Source organism: Lycorma delicatula, chromosome 9 (assembly GCF_047948215.1).
Source record: "Lycorma delicatula isolate Av1 chromosome 9, ASM4794821v1, whole genome shotgun sequence".
Classification (NCBI taxonomy): Eukaryota; Metazoa; Arthropoda; class Insecta; order Hemiptera; family Fulgoridae; genus Lycorma; species Lycorma delicatula.
Window position 1 is genome coordinate 79272265 of NC_134463.1, and position 19672 is coordinate 79291936.

General features: G+C 29.4%; 1 protein-coding gene across 3 annotated transcripts in view; it reads right to left on the minus strand.

The window, feature by feature from the left end:
* LOC142330497 (uncharacterized) overlaps window positions 1–19414 on the minus strand; it is a 41487-nt gene extending 22073 nt beyond the window's left edge. The window contains exons 1-4 of one of the 3 annotated variants that reach the window (XM_075375785.1): window positions 19116–19414; window positions 13118–13299; window positions 6655–6804; window positions 2411–2555 (exon numbers count right to left, since the gene is read on the minus strand). In XM_075375785.1, coding sequence (XP_075231900.1) covers window positions 2411–2555; window positions 6655–6804; window positions 13118–13129 — 307 coding nt within the window. In that variant the 5' untranslated portion in view covers window positions 13130–13299; window positions 19116–19414. Of the gene's footprint in view, window positions 1–2410; window positions 2556–6654; window positions 6805–9300; window positions 9438–13117; window positions 13300–19115 lie in introns of those variants that run through there. The other 2 variants (XM_075375786.1, XM_075375783.1) reach the window with 2 other exon arrangements.
* Window positions 19415–19672: the final 258 nt, after the last annotated feature.

A 19672-nucleotide genomic window follows, 5' to 3' on the forward strand; every position in this document is an offset into this window, starting at 1 on the left:
TGTACCAATGTGTGACAATATGTCTGGCTCAATGGAAAAGATAATGGGAATCCAGTTTAATCCTTAGTTTCTTATTAAGCCTGGCATGAAATCCTTGTTTAATAGAGAATTGCTATATTAATCTTAGGGATAACTATTATCGCATACAGGTCACCTAAAATATTTTTAAAATTTGCTATGTTTTTGTCCATAATGGTATATAAAAATTATTTAAAACTAAAAACTTTAAATACCAAACCAGACCTAATTTTATAAATGTAAAATTTTTAGTATCTTTCTTCAATACTCTGAAGAGAGATTTTCAGATTCCCTTGTAACAACTTTCAGTTGCTGGCTGATTTTTCACCTTGACGTCAAGTGATATTGTACATGCCTTTTTTAAATTTTTTATTTAGTATTACTATTGTATGTTTACATAAATTTCATGATGTTGAAATATGATAAAGGTTTGGTTCTTTTTATGTTTATAGATTTTATTAAAAAACTATATTGAATTCCAAAATAAATATTACGCCACAGAACTTTATGACCTAAATATAAATTTCTCTATTTCCAGTATCCTAGCTGAATTATTTGTGCAACATATACAGAAGAAACATATATTCCACCGATAAAAAACATACAGAAAATAGTATACTAGCAGGGTAAAGCAACACTTACAAAGTGAACAACTACTACCAAACATAAACAAATACACCAAATTAATCATTACAGTTGCATACAAACTCAATAAACAAATAAATTTTTTTGTCCTCACCATCATAGAAAACAACAAAAACACTTTAAAAATTAACAGAAACCCAACAGTGACAGATTGTGTCACTTACAAGATTTCAAACCATACAACTTCACATGAATTATATGCTCTTAGAAGTATGATCTGTAGCAGGAGTTGGCAACGTGGCGCCCTCAATGAGATTTTTATACACCCTTATATTACACACTTATTAAGCCCAACAACCATATTGGCATAATGCGAATATAAGACAATATAATTGCACAAGCCTCAGTGTCAGTAAATAGCAATCAAGGTCATACACTGACCCACTTGCTACTTGGCATGTAGGAATATTCTCACTTCTGATAAATTTGGTAGTATGTTACTGTATTCTGAGTGCTACATATTTTGAGTGTTATTATTATTGACTATATTTTATTATTTATGTATTATTAGTAACCATATCACGCAATATTTCACTGTCAGATACGTATCGTACTGGTTAAATGGATTTTATAAATAACCTATCATGAATAATTGTAAAAGAAAAAGAATTTATTGTTTTTTTTACTGTTGATTGGGAAGAACAATTTTGTTTTATTCACTTTAAGGTAACTGTATTCGCTTATTGTGTAATACTAGTTTGGCACCTCCAGTAACTTTCCATGCGCCTCCAATAATTTTTTAATTTATTTTGCGCCCTTACTGACAAAAAGGTTGCTGACCTCTGATCTATAGACTACTCAACATAATCAAATCATCTAAAAGACCATTTAAAATACACATAATAAAAAATATGTTACATTAACATAAATAAACAAAGAACATATTCTGACTAATTTAAAAAAATTATATTAATGATCAACGGAATAAATTATTACATGTAGAAATCAGTTATCAAAGAAAACAATGAATGCCTTTGTAATATAAAATAACCAAACTTCTCTAACTGTACAATGTTTACAATGATCAAACAAGATACATGTTCAAATAAAAATACAATCAACACTTGAAAGCCTCTTGTAACAACACAGTCAACATTTGCAAACCACCTTACAAACAGAGATTATTAATCGATAACATTAACAACCTTGATACTTACATATACACAGAGCAGGATAATATTTTAACCCACTTGAATGTTTTGATTGAAAAACAATTTGAAGAAAGTTATTAAAAAATTGTAAGTATTAAATTTTGTCAAACATTCTACAGATACCACAGTATTTAATTATTTATAAAAAAAATAATTGCTATTAAGGAGACTAATTAAAAAAAAAACTGTTAACATTTGTGCATTATATACACAAACTATGTGCAACATATTGTGTTAAATTTGTTAATATAGTGGCATGAGTTATAGATGAGTGCTTGGTAACAAATTTTAGAAGAAATTGTTTTCATGCCAGATTTAAATTCTTATTAGGTAAGAGGTGATAGTGAATTAGAAATTATACAGTAGAAATCTAAAGAAGAATTACATTTAAAACTAGATTTATATAACTATTAATACATTATATAAACTTCTTATATAATTTTCTTTGAAAATACCTGTAGATGTAATTTTATTTTAACATCCATGCTACAAATATACCTTTAAGAGATAGTTCTTTAGTTGACATTTCATTCATTGAATAGTGTAAAATTAAGGATTTTTATTTAGATTTTAAAATAAAAAGAACTTCTACTAACCTTTAACATTATTATTCTTCATAAAATCTAAATATTCTTTAAACAGATCAAAACCAAAATCAAATGGTGATTTTTTTTTCTCTTTAAGCTGTTCTGCTTTTTTATGTATCCATGTCCATAGTTCTGGATCATCCTTGAGAACTTCCTGTTAAAACAAATTTGATTGCAATAAAATACTAAAACGTTTTGTTACATCTCAAACAAAAAAAAGTGTATATACAAGTGTATATATATATATATATTAAGGGGAAGGATAGTTTTTTATTTAACTTATAATATGTAATGTAAATGTAGCTGAAAAATTTTTGTAACAATGTTGTCAGCTCTTCTGTTCTGCTTTTCTGTCAGTTCTGATTTTCTTTTTTGCTTTTGTGAGGTTTGTTTTTAACTGTGAATATTGTGACTAGGTACCTTATGGAAATAGAGAGCTGACGAGAATAAGGAATGGACTAGTTCCCTCATGAATATCATTTGTATGATATTAGTATAAAACTGTATTGAATTATTTGCTTCCTAATTTTGTTGAAAAATTCAGCAATCTCCTGATTCCTGGCATAGAAAAAAATTGCCAATCTTCCAACTCTGAAACGTACGAGGTATATTTTTTAAGTAAACCTTGTTCTGAATATCCTGCTTATATATGCCATGTAAAAAGATAGTGTTTGATTAGCTTAGTTGTCCACTATTTAAAGATAAAATTAATTTTATTTTTAAAAAAATAATGTAGAATTTATATAACTATTATGGATCCTACCAGTCAAGAGAATCTTGCTATTATGAATCATATGGTTTCTTCCTTATAAAAACAATTTATTTATTTTTTTGACTGGTGAATTTTCATAATTTAGATGATAATGTGTAGTTATTTAATATTTGAGGTTTTTGTTAGTTTTTACAATATGCTCATTTATCATTTTTAATGTAATTTTTACATTATGCAATTATATTACTACAGGATTACAATTTTATTGTTTGGTGCCGACAGATGGTGAATAAATTTACACTAAAAAAAACTATCTTTGATTCCTTAATCAGGAACTAGGTACACTAATCTGATTCCTGGACAAATTTACCATGTAGCAGACAATAAAAATGCAGGGCATCCCAAAGACATCTTCTATGAGCAAGAAATGGAAAGTAGAATACTTGACCGATGCATTCTTTCATCCCAAATGGTGGGAAATGAAACTTCCTCTTACGCCATGAGAGAAACCTTTTCTGAACATTCTCAGTTATAATAGAGGTCTATTCTCAGATACAATTCCAGATTACTATATTATATTAAAGATGAGACCTCACAATTGACTTGTAAAGAAAGGACAGGTATTCATGCTTCTAAAGTAACGCACCATCCATTGTAAGAGACCAAGGTTTCTTCTAGCTTTACTGACTATCCTTTCCATGTGTTTTACTAAGAGTATCATCAAACAAGATTCTTAGATCCCTCACTTCATAATAAAAATTAGATAAAAAGGAGAACATTTTTTAGGTAATAAAATCTATTCAGACAAGCTCTAATTTTACAAGTTTTTTAAGTTCGCTAAAACTATTGCCTATTTTAATAATAAATTTTCTATCATTTAAATAACTTTGAAACCAGTCAAGGAGATGATGACCTTCATACAATTACTGTTGTTTTTAAACCACCAAGCAAGATTTCACCAAATTACCAAAAGAAGGATTAGGATTACCAAAAGAATAGCTATAGGACTATAATTGTTTACTAAACTATTTTTAGTAATTACAATAATAATAATCCTGTGTGGGGGTTACCTGTCCCTCATCAGGAGCATCCCCAGGTAACGGATTGGAAAAATGCTCCCCAGATATGCCAGGTAGGTAATACCACCTGCATTAATACCATCTGGCAGTAATGCCGGGTAGGAAATAAAATACTACTGACGGACCAAACAAGGCAACACTCGTTTGTTTTTAGGCGTTTGTTTACACCTATAAAACACACGGTAACGTACAGTGAATGGCTCTACATTAGTGAGTCACAAACAATGGTCTCAGGGCATACCCTGTTGTAATTCCATGCCCCAGCTGCAATACTCATTGGTTCTGCTGCAGTGGTCTGAATGGATTCCATGTAGCGGTGAGGTGTAGTGACATCTCAACGATGTCGAAATTAAGTAAATGTCAGCCGGACTCTGCAATGGAGCTGAGTAGGAGTAGGAGGTCTGTCTACCTCTCCCTGGTAGACCAGACTGGAATCCATAATGAAACAAAGTCAGGGGTATGAACTGAAGTTGAATTCACTAAGGGAACTAGGACTAAATTTTGTTGTTGCAAACAACATTTCTGGTGGTATGTTTTTGTTAAATTGCCCCGTATTTTGAGACATTTACTAGAAATTGGCTCAAATTAAGGGTAGAACTAGGCGCGGGGTTTGTGCTTCCACGAACTCAGTTAGCTAATTCAGAGGGCAGTGATGTAAGACATTCAAGATGTCTGGACGAGGCCTACAGTGAAGTTCTGGACCTGACCCAAGGCGGTCACGTCCAGATGGACTCTCTCAATCCTTGTTCGGATGAACATTACTTATGTTACACTTGTAACATAAGTTACAAGTGTTATGTTACAAAATTATTTTAAACCGCCAAGACAGCTTACAATTAAACGATCCTTCAGTAATCAACAAGGTGTTGTCTTCATTCATCACCTATGAACACAAACAAGACAATGGAGCAAACTGATATATTATTTGAATAATTCTGTTTTAAAGCAATTTTGTAAAACAGATAGAACAGGAAACATCTCCTTATATTTCAATAAAAGTATAATAAATTACAATACCAAAGAAAACAGAATCAGATAAATGTGAGAACTATTACGAATGGACAAAAATGTACTAAGAAGGATAATGTACAAATGAACAATATAGAAGGTGAAAGGCGTACTAGCTGAAAACCAATTTGGTTTCAGAAAAAATATGAATTTAAGGAAGAAAGAATATGAATAAATGTATCTTAATTATCAGATTAATCACGGAAGAAAATAAAACAATAATATTTATTTTATTCTATTATTAAAATCAGGCACAGACGGTTGCCATCTCATTAAACTCCGATAATAAAGTAAGCTATCTTGCCAACTACTGAAAGGTCCATGGTATTTCAGGTGGAATCAGAGTGGCTGGCCCAACTTCCAGAGTACTTGCCTATTTCTTTTCAATTTAATAAAGAAGTGATAAAAGATTTGAAATAAAGGTTTATGAACAAGATAATAATTTAAAGAATAAAGATAATGATGGTAAGCTTTGATGAAAGCTTAATAAAATAGCTAAAATAAAATTTTTATTTTATTTGAGGTCGAATAAAAGGTGTATGCCAGTATGGGCTGAATAAGCCCACCCTCGATATGACAAAAAAGAAGAAAAATGAGTTACAAGAAATATTAAATATTATTGACTGATTGACAAATCAGCTACTTAGTCAGAAAAGGAATGAGTAAAATAAATGTAAAGAAATATGATAGACTGGAAGATATATTGAATGTTCAAATAGACAAACCCTGTATACCAGAGGTTAAATAATTTATAATAAAATTATAAGGGATGGTTGATATAAGGAAAATATCAAACCAAGATTAACATAAGGAAGAAGAGACATTACACAGAAAAAAACATTTATTAACATAAAACAGATGTAGAAATTAGAGAATATATATTTTTTTAATGTTTTCAGTGTGTATGGCAGCAATACATGGACCACAAGGTAAATCAAAAAGGCAAAAAGATATTTGAAATATGACATTTCGGGAAAAATGTAGAAAATTAATTGGATTGAAAAGGGTCAAAATGAAGAGGTTTTAAGATCAATCAAAGGAAAAGAATTCTGCAACAAAAATTGTACATGAAACAGAAATAGTTTGGAAGGCCATTTATATTAAGATAGAAAAACAGTCAGTGTTAGTGAATTTAGTAACTGAAGGAAAGATAGAAGGTTTGTGTGGGAGGAAACAAAGATGCTGTGTAAAGCAAATAATCAAAGATGTAGTCTGTAACAAGAATGTTTTAATTAAGAAAGTATCACAGGACAGAAGATATTGGAGATATGGATTAAATGTACCAAGTGAGACTAATGGATGATCCATAAAAAGATTTTTTATGAAATTGGAGTAGACAGCTGATTGTTTTATCTGCCATATAAAGAAATATATAAATAAATTAAGTGATTTAAGTAAATAATTAGGTTAAGTAATATTTTACAATTAATATAATAAAATAAAATTATTATTACCTGAACTTTATTGAACATATTTGTTACTTCTGTTTTGCCTCCTTTTGGCATTGTACCATTAAAATTATGTTCCTTGAATACATCCATGATCTTTTGCCAGTCGAATGCAAAAATTTGTGGAAAAAACAGTTGTAAAATAAAATTCATCCACTGAATAAAAAAATTAAAACAAAATAAAATACCATATTTCAAAAATGTACTTTCAGTTATAATTATCTTAGTAAGGTGAAAAATAATGAATACAAATTTCTTAACAATTATCTTGACCAGACAAAGCTTCAGAGTAATCTATATTTGACAATTACATTCTTATCTGGCTGTTTTATCCATCATTACCTGTTTGTGTATGCTTCTGAGGAGGAATAAGATTGTTCTTGCTTCTAAGCAAGAACAAGTCATCATTTACTTACGGATGATATTTTTTACCATGTTGCCTATGCCTTGTATCAAAAATAATATTTAATAAAAGCTTTCAGTCTAAGAAGTGAGTCATGGAAACCTGATGATTTTTAAAGCAAAATAAGTTGATAACCCTGAAGCGTAGGCGGGAATTGAAATGACTGTGACCTTGCATGCCAGATACCATTTCAGTTACAAGGAGCAGAGGACCTGCTTTTGTAGTAAAAATATATTTTAGAAATAGTGATTTTGTTGTGATTACACAGTGATTATTCCATCAGCATTTCAATATTCAGTGTTATGGTACCACTCCTAGCCATTATTCAATAAAATTGTGGATAACAAAATTCCAAATTACTTCTGCAGTAAAAAAGAAAGTGCACAGGAATTCGTAGTCCTGTGCATTACATGGAAATTCCTCCAAACACTGATAGTGAGGCAGGCAATTATGAGGAGACCTCAGCATTTAACTCGAAATCTCACTGCATACTTTGTTTATCCCACAGCAGTGTCAGAAGAATTCTACACATACACAAGGATTTTGAACTTTCATCTGTAAAAAATCATGGCAGTGTAAGGTCAAGTGAAAATGACAAAGCAAGCATCACTTTTAGTGCAAATTTGTTTATCTATGAAAAAATATGCCTGTTTATAAAGACTAAGTGAATTTTCATTTATTGGACACAGTGAACCAACAAAAAAATGGTCCGACAGGATTTTAAGTAGTTTCAGATGTGTCCTCTTCACAGCCCATGTGTAACTGTCTGATGTACTCTGTTAAGTTTTGAAATCAAGTCTTTTTTTCTTCAAAGAGAAAGAGCATGTGGTGACAGTCAATTCTTAGCAGTACACAACGATGTTACATTGCCCAAGATTTGCTCATTGCAACAAGATTTGCATTGCCCCTGAATTGCTTCATTTCCGTTGTTCCTGAGATCGACTTGAATGTGATATGATTGCAGCAGGATGGAGTACCAGTCCACAATTCTAGAGCATCCACGGTGGTGGTTCAAGAGAAGTTTTCAGGCCACGTGATTTATAAATGAAATATTGGATATTCTCCAGACCTGTTAGCATGCAACTACTTTTTCTTGGGGTTATCTAAAAATCTAGCATTTTCACCAGTAAACCTAATGATCTACTGATGATTAATGTTTACAACATTAATGTACTCAAAGCCTCCATACAAGAAGAAAATCAAAAAGAAAGAAGAAATTAAAGAAATCCCAGATAACATGGAGCAAGCAGGGATGCAAAACTTCATAGAAACACTTTAGAGTAAATGTTGAAGGACATTTGTTTGATATGTTATTTAAAAAATGAAATTATATCAATAAATGGTACTATATTTGCTGTAATTACATGTTAAAACAAACTTAAATAAATAGTATTTTTATTTAATTTTATAATTGTCAAATGAATTGAAAAGATTCATTTTTTGAATGTATTCTTTGAATTCATAAATTAATGGCATCTGATATATACCCAGAATCAACCTTTGGAAATTGCCTCATAGAAACAGGTCACAAATATAAAGATATCAGCCAAAAAATACAAATTTTTTTTCACAAAATGAAAAAAATGATGAATTTATATGTTTAAAAAGTATGCAATTTACTAATACAATAATTTAATAAAAATATGTACTAAATGAATAAACATAACAGAAATCAATTTTATTATTTGACCACAATCTGTGGGTTATTTAACCCATTTAAGAGAAGCACTTACTATTAAAAATAGATCCATCAGCAGTACACTGAGAAAGGGACTTACTAAATTTCTAAAAAACCTTTTGGAAGCATATTTACTTAGCAGACCTTAATATTCATACTGTTTATTTTTGAATGTAGTTAAATGTAACTACATGAATGTAGTTATATAGAAAAAAATGGGCCATATAGACTGATCAAATTGGGTTTTTTTTAACAGTTGTAATCATTTTTATTTTAGTAAATATTTCTTAAAATTCACCAGTTATGATGCCTCTCCAAAAACCTCACACAGTTAAAGACCTGCTCACCTTCCTTATCTTTTAATTCAACCCCTACAAAAGACTCTCTATGAATAGTTAAGAAGTTATCATAAATCTGAATTATAATGGCGTAGAAGATTGTTTAAACAGCACATTTAGCATATACTATAATTTAATTATCATTATTTAATCATGATAAATTTTATAAATCATTATTTATTTTATGAAATAAATTTTAAATTAAGCAATAAAATAATTGTTCTATTACTTACTATTATTTCTTGCAGTAATGTCAATTTAGTTTTATATAATTTACTTATTGGTGAACTATTAACAAACATGATGCACAGGAAATTCTGATAAATTCATTGTATTAACATCATTATCATTATTGGTATTAATAGAATTCTAAGATAAGAAATACTATATCACTACTATCTTATCAATTAAAAATCGTTCATGCATTAGTAATTCATTATATTGTTTTTTTAATTTTTTTTTGTCTTCAGTAACAAATAATTTGAATAATATTAATAAAAAAAGTTATGATGAATAATAATCAGAACAGTAACATTACATTTAAAAAAATTGTAATATATAATTAAATGTTTTAATTTATTATCTAAATTATGTCTGAGTTCTGTTCCAAAGAATATACTTTCAGTTGTAATACCAAAATACTTTTTTTTCATATTTTAGAAATAATTGATTAAGAGATTAGGTTTACATAATTAGCAAATAAATTGTTTGCCCAGCCACCAGAAAGGAAACAGAATATTCAGCCAGAGTTGCAGGCATATTCACCCTGTTACAAGATCAGGATATACTCGTACTTGTAAGATTCCATCACAACCAACATAGATTTAACAAAGAGCAATAAACTGAAAAGAAAGCATTCCAGAAAAAAAGGATAAATAAATAGATGGTGAAAAATTATGAACTGCCACCAGTAAAGAAAATGTACAATCAGATAATCAACTCTTATCCAGGTAACCTTAAGGCTTTCTCTAGATATCAATAATCCCACTCATAAACCCTCATGAAATTAGGCATTTTTATCCAGGATAGGAACAGTAAATCAGTGATCTTTTCTCTGTATAGATTAGTTCATATATATCTTTTATTTTATTTTATGTGCTATAAAAATTAAAACAAGCTAAAAATTTAACATCTACTAAAGAACAGATTCAAATTTATATTTTTCTATGTAAAAAAGGTAATTTATTATTAATTATGCTATTGATCTCCAATATATTCTTTTTTAGTTCATTTTATTTTATCTAGTAGAGATTATGTAAGTGGTTATAAAAATGAAATAACTGATAACATTGATAATAGTTTCTCTTATAGATTATTTTTATTATTTTTCACATTTATAATCTGCTATTTTTCTATATGTTTGAGTTAAGTAATGTATTTTATATTATATAATTCAGTTGTAATATTGATACTAATATGTCTTGTATTCATATTATTTATAAAAAAATTATTTTTTGTAGTCGAATAGTTATCTCAAAATGCAGATTTAAAAATGGTTAGCTATTTTTAGTAATAGTGTTTTTTTTGTTTTGTTTTTTTGTGTGTTATTGGTGTAAAGTTATACTCAATATGATGTTCAGGTATTAAAGTTGAAGTTTGTGCAATGTGTCAAAATTTATTTGAATGTGTTATTTTTAATTCTTTATATGAAGCAGAGTTTCTATAACCAATGGTCAGTGGTGGCAGTTTTATCAATTTCAGTGGGATGCTGAAATCAACCTCTCTCTCAGTCACACTTTCTCTCTTCCCCTCTCTCTCTCTACAAATATACATTTATAAAACTTTTGCCACTTTTGTTTTGTTTTTTCCAAGTTTAGAACTTTCCCAGAGATCTTGGCTTCATCATGAACTTTATTCATAAAATTTAATTAAAAACATAATATAAAATGTAAAAATTATAAAGAGGTATGTTTACCATCTTGGTCAATGATAGAAAAATCCCATATTAATGAGATAGTAAACATACCTCTCCATAATTTAAATATTTTAAATTATATTTTTAATTGAATTTTATAAATAAATGTTCTGATGAAACATAAATATTTGCAAAGGTTTTAAACAGATAGAAACAAAACAAAATCAGAAGATGGAAAAGAATTAATTTTATGAATAATTATATTTTGCTGCTAGATGCAACTTATTTAAACTATTACAACATATCATTCAACATGAAAAAAAACTAAGGGTATTTTAATCAGTTATTTCCTTTCACTGAGTTGCCTGAATATTTTACAATTCCAAAGATTCAGGTCAATGAAAATGATTTAAATTATGAAAGCTATATTAAGAGTAAAGTCTTGTGGCTTGTTAACTCTTTGAGCTGGTTTGTTCAGGTAAAGTATGTATGAAACTTAGTGTTTCATCAATTTAAGAGACAGCTCCTTTCTTCATATACTTCTTCAAATAATATAAATGAAACCATTGATATTTTCTTTCTTTCACAACTGTTCTATATTGTACTCTTTCAGATGATTTTAATGATAAATTACTAAAATTTAAATTATTGTGTCCATTATTCATTCTTATCATAGTCACATTACAGCTGCTTCAACAGTCTAAACTGATTGAAATCACTGAGCAGTGCATTGTATTTTCATACCTTCTCTCTATAATTACTTTCTTATCACTGCAATTGTAAATGTTACTTGCTTTAAATTGGTTTATTAATTTTATAAATCTTAATATAAATAAAAGTCATTGTATGTACATATGTTTCAAAGCTCCTCTTGATGATCCATAGAATTGATTCCAACCAAACTTGGGAAAATTATTACTTAGTAACTGAGTACTAAATGCTTACTGGTAAGCATTGGATTAGAATAAATCATTGCAGCCTTGAAATCTGTTGTGTTGTAGTTTGAAAGTAAATTGTAATTTTTATATTGTACATGTATATATGTAACTCTTTATGTACAAATTATAGATCTCTATACCATTTTTCTCGATTATCATGACAGGATTAATTAATTTAATTAAATTTAAGTTAAATCAAATTAAAAATTTAATTAAATTGCATAAATTTATACAGCTTAGTTATTTCTATGTAATATATTTGCTGTACAGTTGCATTAGATGTTGTATTGTATATTGTTCAAAAGTTTAAAATACAAGTTCTTTCTTCAAACTCCCCCTGTTTTCATTCAAGCCATACTATTTTAGGGTAATAAACATGCTAGATTTGAAAGGTTAAATTTAAGAAGAAGGAATGAATGCAAAGAAGATTTATGTTTGTTGTGGAAAGTTATGACAATTTTGTAAAAAATAAATGGATGAAGAAATTATAACTCTAAGCAGTCAACCGGGTATATAAGCTAGTAATTTATTTTATAATTAATTTCTTTTTATTTTTACCTTTACTACTGATATAATTATCTCAGTATTGCTCTTATTTTTTTAACCCTAATATTTACATTTTTTTCTGCTACCAGTATATTTTTAAATTTGTGTATGGTTTGTTTTCTTTTTCTAAATTTGTAACTAAATCTTTGTAATTTAATTTGATGATATTTGTTGCATGATAATAATTATAAGGTGTGAAATAATGTTTCACCATCCTCTTTCATATGTTTTTACACGTATAAACATGTGCAAAATGATTTGAGTAAAAATGTCATACTAATTTATTAATTACCCATTATGGTCAGAATAACAATAATTAAGTTATTGTAAGATTTAATATAGTTAGATTAAATATTCTGACAATTAATTAAATTTCTGCTCATAAGTGTCATATAATAAATAAAAAAATAATTAAATTGTTTTAATTCATACTATCTTATTTAGGAATAAATTTCATAGAAAAATTATTATATTACATTTACTGATGACAGTAAAAGATTTTGTAGAAGATAAAGTTGAAATAAATTGAAATATGTTTTTGTAACTTGTAGAAATTCTTTCTCTCTTTCCCATAAAAAGAAAAAAATATCAGATAGTTTTTTCTTTTCTTATTTAATGGATATTGTGTAAAGATATATTTATAATATTTGACACTAAAAAATGTATTTACATTGTAATCTTTTTGGATAAAGAACTTATTTAACAATTTACCTTTATGTTCATTTACGTTCAAAATTGTTTTAATCTTTTACTTAAAAAGTTACTTTCCCTTTCATTTTCAGGTTGTACTGGCATTACATTTTTTCTATTATTGTTATTAGTATTCACTATTGGTATATTATGCGGAGTTGTATCTGTTTTAATACTAAATGATGCAAATAATAAAATAATTGCTGTAAAAAATGAATGCAATATTAATTATAATAATTTAAACAGGTAAGAATTTTTTTGTTACACCGATCTATAAATTTCTCTTATTGAATGAGATAATGAATGTAATACATTTTTTCATAACAGAGTAGGATCATTAATTTATTGCTTTACAATCTCTTTCCTTATTGTAGTTCTGATTTATATGAAGTACTTAGAGGTATTACAACCATGTTTATTATAGTTATGTAAATGATGAAATACTTGAGGTATTAACAGGTGCCAGTTATAGTTCATAAACCCAGTCTGGTGCATTATGGTCAGTTCAGTAGGTATCAGTAAGTAATTATGTTTCTGTCCTTGCAGTCCCTATAGTGAGCTGAATAAAATGCCATTTATGGAGCTGAATATAATCTGCATCTCAGTAAGAGTCATATGTTGAAGTGCGAAGTGTATTCAGTTCAGCAAAGAAGGCAATAGTAAAAAAAATCACTCCTCTACTTTCTGATAGTAAGCCTGGAATTAAATGTTTGTTATTCCTTAGAATGGTTATGCATTTCCAGGAGTATCTCATATTTTATTTCAGATCTCCTGCAACCATCATAGTAATGGGATCTATTAGTAAATCTAATCAAAATTTTTAAATAAATAATTTTTTTACGGTAAGAAATTTTCTTTTCTTCAAATACTTCTTTAATATAGATTGTTCAAGACATACAATAAGATATGCACATAGGAGAAGGAATTAAATTTACTTTACTAAAAAAATATAATCAAAATTTATCTGATATTACTTACATTTATGGTAACTACAAGATAAAGTTAGGTTGAAGTTCTGTTCTCATAAATACAGAGTGATTCTAAATTGCAAGCCAAACATGCTAATTTTTTAAAATTTTTTCGTAGGCTGACAATAACAGCTGAACGATCAATAGCCAAAAATAGCTGATGATTATATAGCCAAATAGTAAAACATAAATATAGGTCAAAAAACGGTTCGTTAGCGAGTTTTGGCTTGAGAAACATTTAGCCCAGCTTTCTGCTACATCTGTGAAATTAAACCATACCAAAATTCTTAGGGTATAAATCGTAGGGTAAATTTTGGTGCTTTCTTATGGTTTTGATAAAAGAAGTGAAAAAAAAAATGGTCCCAGACCTCTATATCACTTAGGTTTTAAGAAAAACGGGGTAAACACGAAAACGTTTTGTCGGAAAATATACTTTAAGTTAGGAGAAAAATAACTTTGTTAATTTACCAATAAACAAATGCAAATTTCAAGTTAACTTTGTACAGAATTTAATTGTGGGAAAATTGACGTAAATAACGATTATTAAAATTAAGCACAAATTTGAAAAGTTCAGTTTTAATTAGAAACAAATCACACAAACTGGTCGGAAAAGTGATACGATCTAAATTGAAAAATTTACATACATGTATAAAAATTATTAAAATAAATTTGAAAAATATCTAAAACATGTTAACTTTGTAAAATTTTTTTCGTAAGTTGACAATAACAGCTGATCGATCAATAATTAATCTATTATATAAAAGAGAATGTCCCCTGACTGATTCACTGACTCATAATCAACGTAAAACCAAAACTATTTTAGGTATAGACTTGAAATTTTCAGGGTACCTTCGTATCTTTAAGTAGGCGTGCACTGAGAAAAGATTTTGCGAAATTTTGATTTTAAGGGGTTCAAATCGATAAAAAACTAAATTTCGTGTTAACAGCGCTATCTGTTGGACGTAAAAGCAACATACGCTATACTAAATATTTTCCGATTCCATTGCAGTGGTTCCAATATGTATGTCCGCTATAGATTAAAAAAACTACTAGACCGATTTACGCGCGGGGGAGAAAGGGAAAAACCGGAAAAGGGAAATAGGGAAAAAAGAAGACGGGGAAAGTGGAAAAAAGGGGAAAGGAAATGGGAGAAGAGGAAGGGAATTAAATAAATTTAATTAAAATTAAATAAAATAATATTACATTAAATTTAAAATAAATAAATAATTAAATTAAAATGGAATTAAAAAATTATAATATTTAAAGCAAATAATTGAAGACGTCAGATGCAAAAAAATGGTTGAGATTAAAAGCATAGGTAAAGCATGGAAATGAAGTAATTCATTATATCTGTCAAATAAGTAATATTAATATATCGTGTGCGTGCGCAGAGCAACAGAATGAGTGTGTGAGTGCTCCAGAAGAATGCCGTTAAATTTTACAGCTGTATTTCTCTGTTTAAAATAATGAAAAAGTTAATAATAAACATGTGTCCGGAAAAGGCTTTGTTCTTAAATTAGGAATAACAAAGAATTTTACCATGATTTCTGCTTAGCGGCAAAATGAACCTATACCGAAATTCATCAAAAACCAACTGGAATGAAAACCGGTGAAGAAGGAAGACAGGGAAATATTGTAAAAGGGAAATAGGGAAAAATCTGAAAAGGTAAAATGGGAAAAGAAAAAGGGGAAAACGAGGGAAAGGAAATAAAAAGGAAAAGAGGAAGGGGAAAGGGAAGCGAGACATGACTCTGAACGTGACGGGAAGCGCAACTCGCCCGTGCTCTATGGTTACTTGCGCTCATCTCAGTGCACGCCTACTTAAAGATACGAAGGTACCCTGAAAATTTCAAGTCTATACCTAAAATAGTTTTGGTTTTACGTTGATTATGAGTCAGTGAATCAGTCAGGGGACATTCTCTTTTATATAATAGATTAATTATTGATCGATCAGCTGTTATTGTCAACTTACGAAAAAAATTTTACTATTGTTGTTCAAAGATTGATGAAAATTGTTCTGTTTAAAATCATATTATTTTTGTATTTCATTTTCTAATTAAAGTTGAACTTTTGCATATGTGTTTAATTTTAATAGTGGTTATTTACAACAATTTTCTCTGAATTAAATTCTCTACAAAGTTAACCAACCAGAAATTTTTATTTATTTATTTATTAGTAAATTAACAAAGTTATTTTATTCCAAACCTAAAAATGAATATTTTCCGACAAAATTTTTAAACAAGCTAGATTAATCAAAAACAATAAGGAAACACCAAACTTACCCCTCGCTTTGTACTCTTAAGAATTTTAGTACGGTTTAATTTCTCTGAGGGAGCACAAAGCAGGGCTAAATGTTTCGCGAGCCGTTTCAGTTAACCACACATCTCAGGAATGGTTGTCCCTGAGACGTGCAAGACTGTATTTATATTCATACGGATCATCCTCATTCATCCTGTGAAGTAATATCTTACGGTTGTTCCGGAGGCTAAACAGAAAGAGAGAGTTGTAACTAATTAATGAACAGTTTTTGACCTATATTAATATGAACTATTTTTCTTATTTTTGGCTACAGAATTATCTTCCGAATGATTGGCGTGCAATTTGTAATCACTGTATGTATGCATGATGTACGAGGTGCGACAATAAAGTAATGAGACTGATTTTTCTTTGCAAGATGTGGCAACCCTGCAGCTTGTGTAGGCACACCATCTTTGACCTTGGTTTATAAGCTACTTCTAGTCCAAGCGGCATATTGATGCAACTGCTCAGTCGTGAGTTGTGGTGTAATAAGTGAACACGTGTTTGTGTCTCTCGTCACAGAAATGAAACCGCAAAATATTGCGCAACGGTATGCCATTTCTTTTTGCGTTAAATTGGGTGAAAACGCGACGACAACTTATGGTAAGCTTCAGAAGGCTTTTGGAGAGGAGATTATATCAAGAGCTCAAGTTTTTCGGTGGCATAAAATTTTTAGTGAACGAATGTTGAAGATGAATACCGCAGTGGACGACCATCAACCTCACGGACAGATGTCAACTTCACCAGGGTGCGTGAAATCGTTCGATCTGATCGAAGATTATCCGTGAAAATGATTGCAGAAGAACTCAACATCAATCGAGAAACGGTTCGTTTAATATTAACTGAAGATCTTAGTATGAAAAACATTTTTGCAAAAATGGTCCCCATCTCATACAATCTCACACCGTGTTTCGCGAGGAACACACAAAAATATGGCAGCCGATCTGTTAGAGCAAACGGAAATCAATCCAGATTTGTTGAGCCGTGTTATCACTGGTGATGAAGGTTGGTTTTTTCAATACGATCCGAGACAAAACGCCAAAGTTCTCAAAGGGATCACCCAGACCAAAAAAATCTCGCATATCAAAGTCAAAAGTGAAATGCATGCTTGTGTGCTTCTTCGATTCCAAGGGAATTGTTGAATTAAAGAGTGGGTGCCTCCTGGACAAACAGTTAACCAATATTTCTACAAAGAAATTTTAGAAAGACTTCATAAACGAGTTCTTCGTGTCCGTGCCAACATTGCTGATAATTGGATTCTGCGTTACGATAATGCGCCATCTCATACTGCTCTGTCAGTACAGCAATTTTTAACCTCAAAACAAATTTCAGTACTACCACAGCCACCTTATTCCCCAGATATCGCCCCGTGCGACTTTTTTCTATTTCCAAGAGTCAAATTGGTGGTCAAGGGACACCATTTTCAAACAACACAAGATGTCCAAAAAGCTGTGACGAAGGTATTGGAGGATATTACAAAAGATGAGTTCCAGAAAAGTTACCATCAATGGCAGAAGCGCTGGAATAAGTGTGTGCAATCAGAGGGGAACTACTTTGAAGAAGACAACACTAAACATGACTAAAACGGTAAGCAACATTTTTTTCTCATCAGTCTCATTACTTTATTGTCGCACCTCGTATATACATAATATAAATTAATATATATATAATTCTATTAATATAAGTTACCTAATACAGAATATTGAGATTGTCTTACCTTAATTTTATCATGAAAGTACTTTAGTGAGTTCCCAACTTCTGAGTCATGATAGAAATATTTAATTAAAAATACTAAAATAATGAAAATGACGTATTAATTTATTATATGAGTGCTGGTATCTGTTGCAGATTTTATAAGACTGTCTCCCAATGAAAACTGTTAATTAATTTATTATATGAATGCAAAAATAATTTTAATTATTTTGGTGCTTTTAAATTTTTTAAATACAATTGCACTAAATATCTCAATCATGACTGAGGATGTGAGATCCCATGAACTATTTTTATGGTAAAATTAATGTAAAAGTCTTTTCTTAATATTCTTGTACTGGGTAGTTTATAATTGGAATTTGAAATGGAATTTAAATTTTAATTTAACAGTTCAGAGGAATAATATGAATCTTAAGAAGATTAATTTCAGTATCAAGGTGGTGGTCAGGGGCTAAGAATAGCCCCTGACCACCAGGAGCTATTCTTTATGTGTTTAACCAAGTGGGCAAGTCCAATTTCAGTGTGACATGCCACATAGCCAACACATTTTTTTTAAGTGTATTAAGTAATTGTAAAATTACATATTTTTAGGTTTCTTTTTGTTTTGGTTCCTTAACTGCCAAGATTCCAAGTGGAATCTCATGGCCTCCCGTACTAGTTCAACATCCTGGAGTAACAGCTTTTAGTCTAAGTGTGATGCCATGTGTAATTTCAGTAAAATTAATATTATAATTACTATAAAAATATAATAATAATAATACAAAAAATAATAATAATACATATATATTATAATGACTATTATAATGAAATAATTTGTGTGTGCGCATGTGTTGTGTGTGTGTGTGTGTGTGTGTGTGTGTGTGTGTGTGTGTGTGTGTGAAAATATGAAAAAAATTGAATTAAATTTAAATAAAATTGTTTATTTAATACTTTTGTCATCTGACATGGGTAAACATTGTAGATAGTATCATATATTTAGAATCCAACAATGTTAAAATCAACACTATTAAACACTTTGCACACAATACTACAACTGTACTTACGAACTTTATTGCTTAGAAACTCAAATTCCTTCCATATGTCAGCTTCTCAACAAAGAACATAAGCCAAACACCTGAACCTACAATTCCTCTTATATTAGTTTATATTATTATCACAAACTTGCCTTCAGTTGGGTAATACTAGCTAGTGTCAAAACAATTTAATATGTTAAATAAAATATTTAACAAACTAATAGAAAACACATCTGGTGACAGAAAATATTTAATGCTAATATTTAACAACATTAGTTTGAGGCCATCATTTAATATTTACACAAAACTACACACAATCTCAGGAAGGAAAGTTAAAGTTGTGGCGTTGCATTTAAAACCACAAATAAAATACAGAAATTGTTATCACAGATAGATAAAATTAGATTATTAAACATAAAACCCAGATGTATATAATTTAAATTGCTGTGACTACTACACTGCATTGTGTAAACTGTGGATTCAATCATAGACCCAAAGAATCCGTATAAACACATCAAAATTAAAATCAGAAATCATCTCTTTGAAACTGAATATACTGAAACATTTTAAATACAATTTTTAATTTT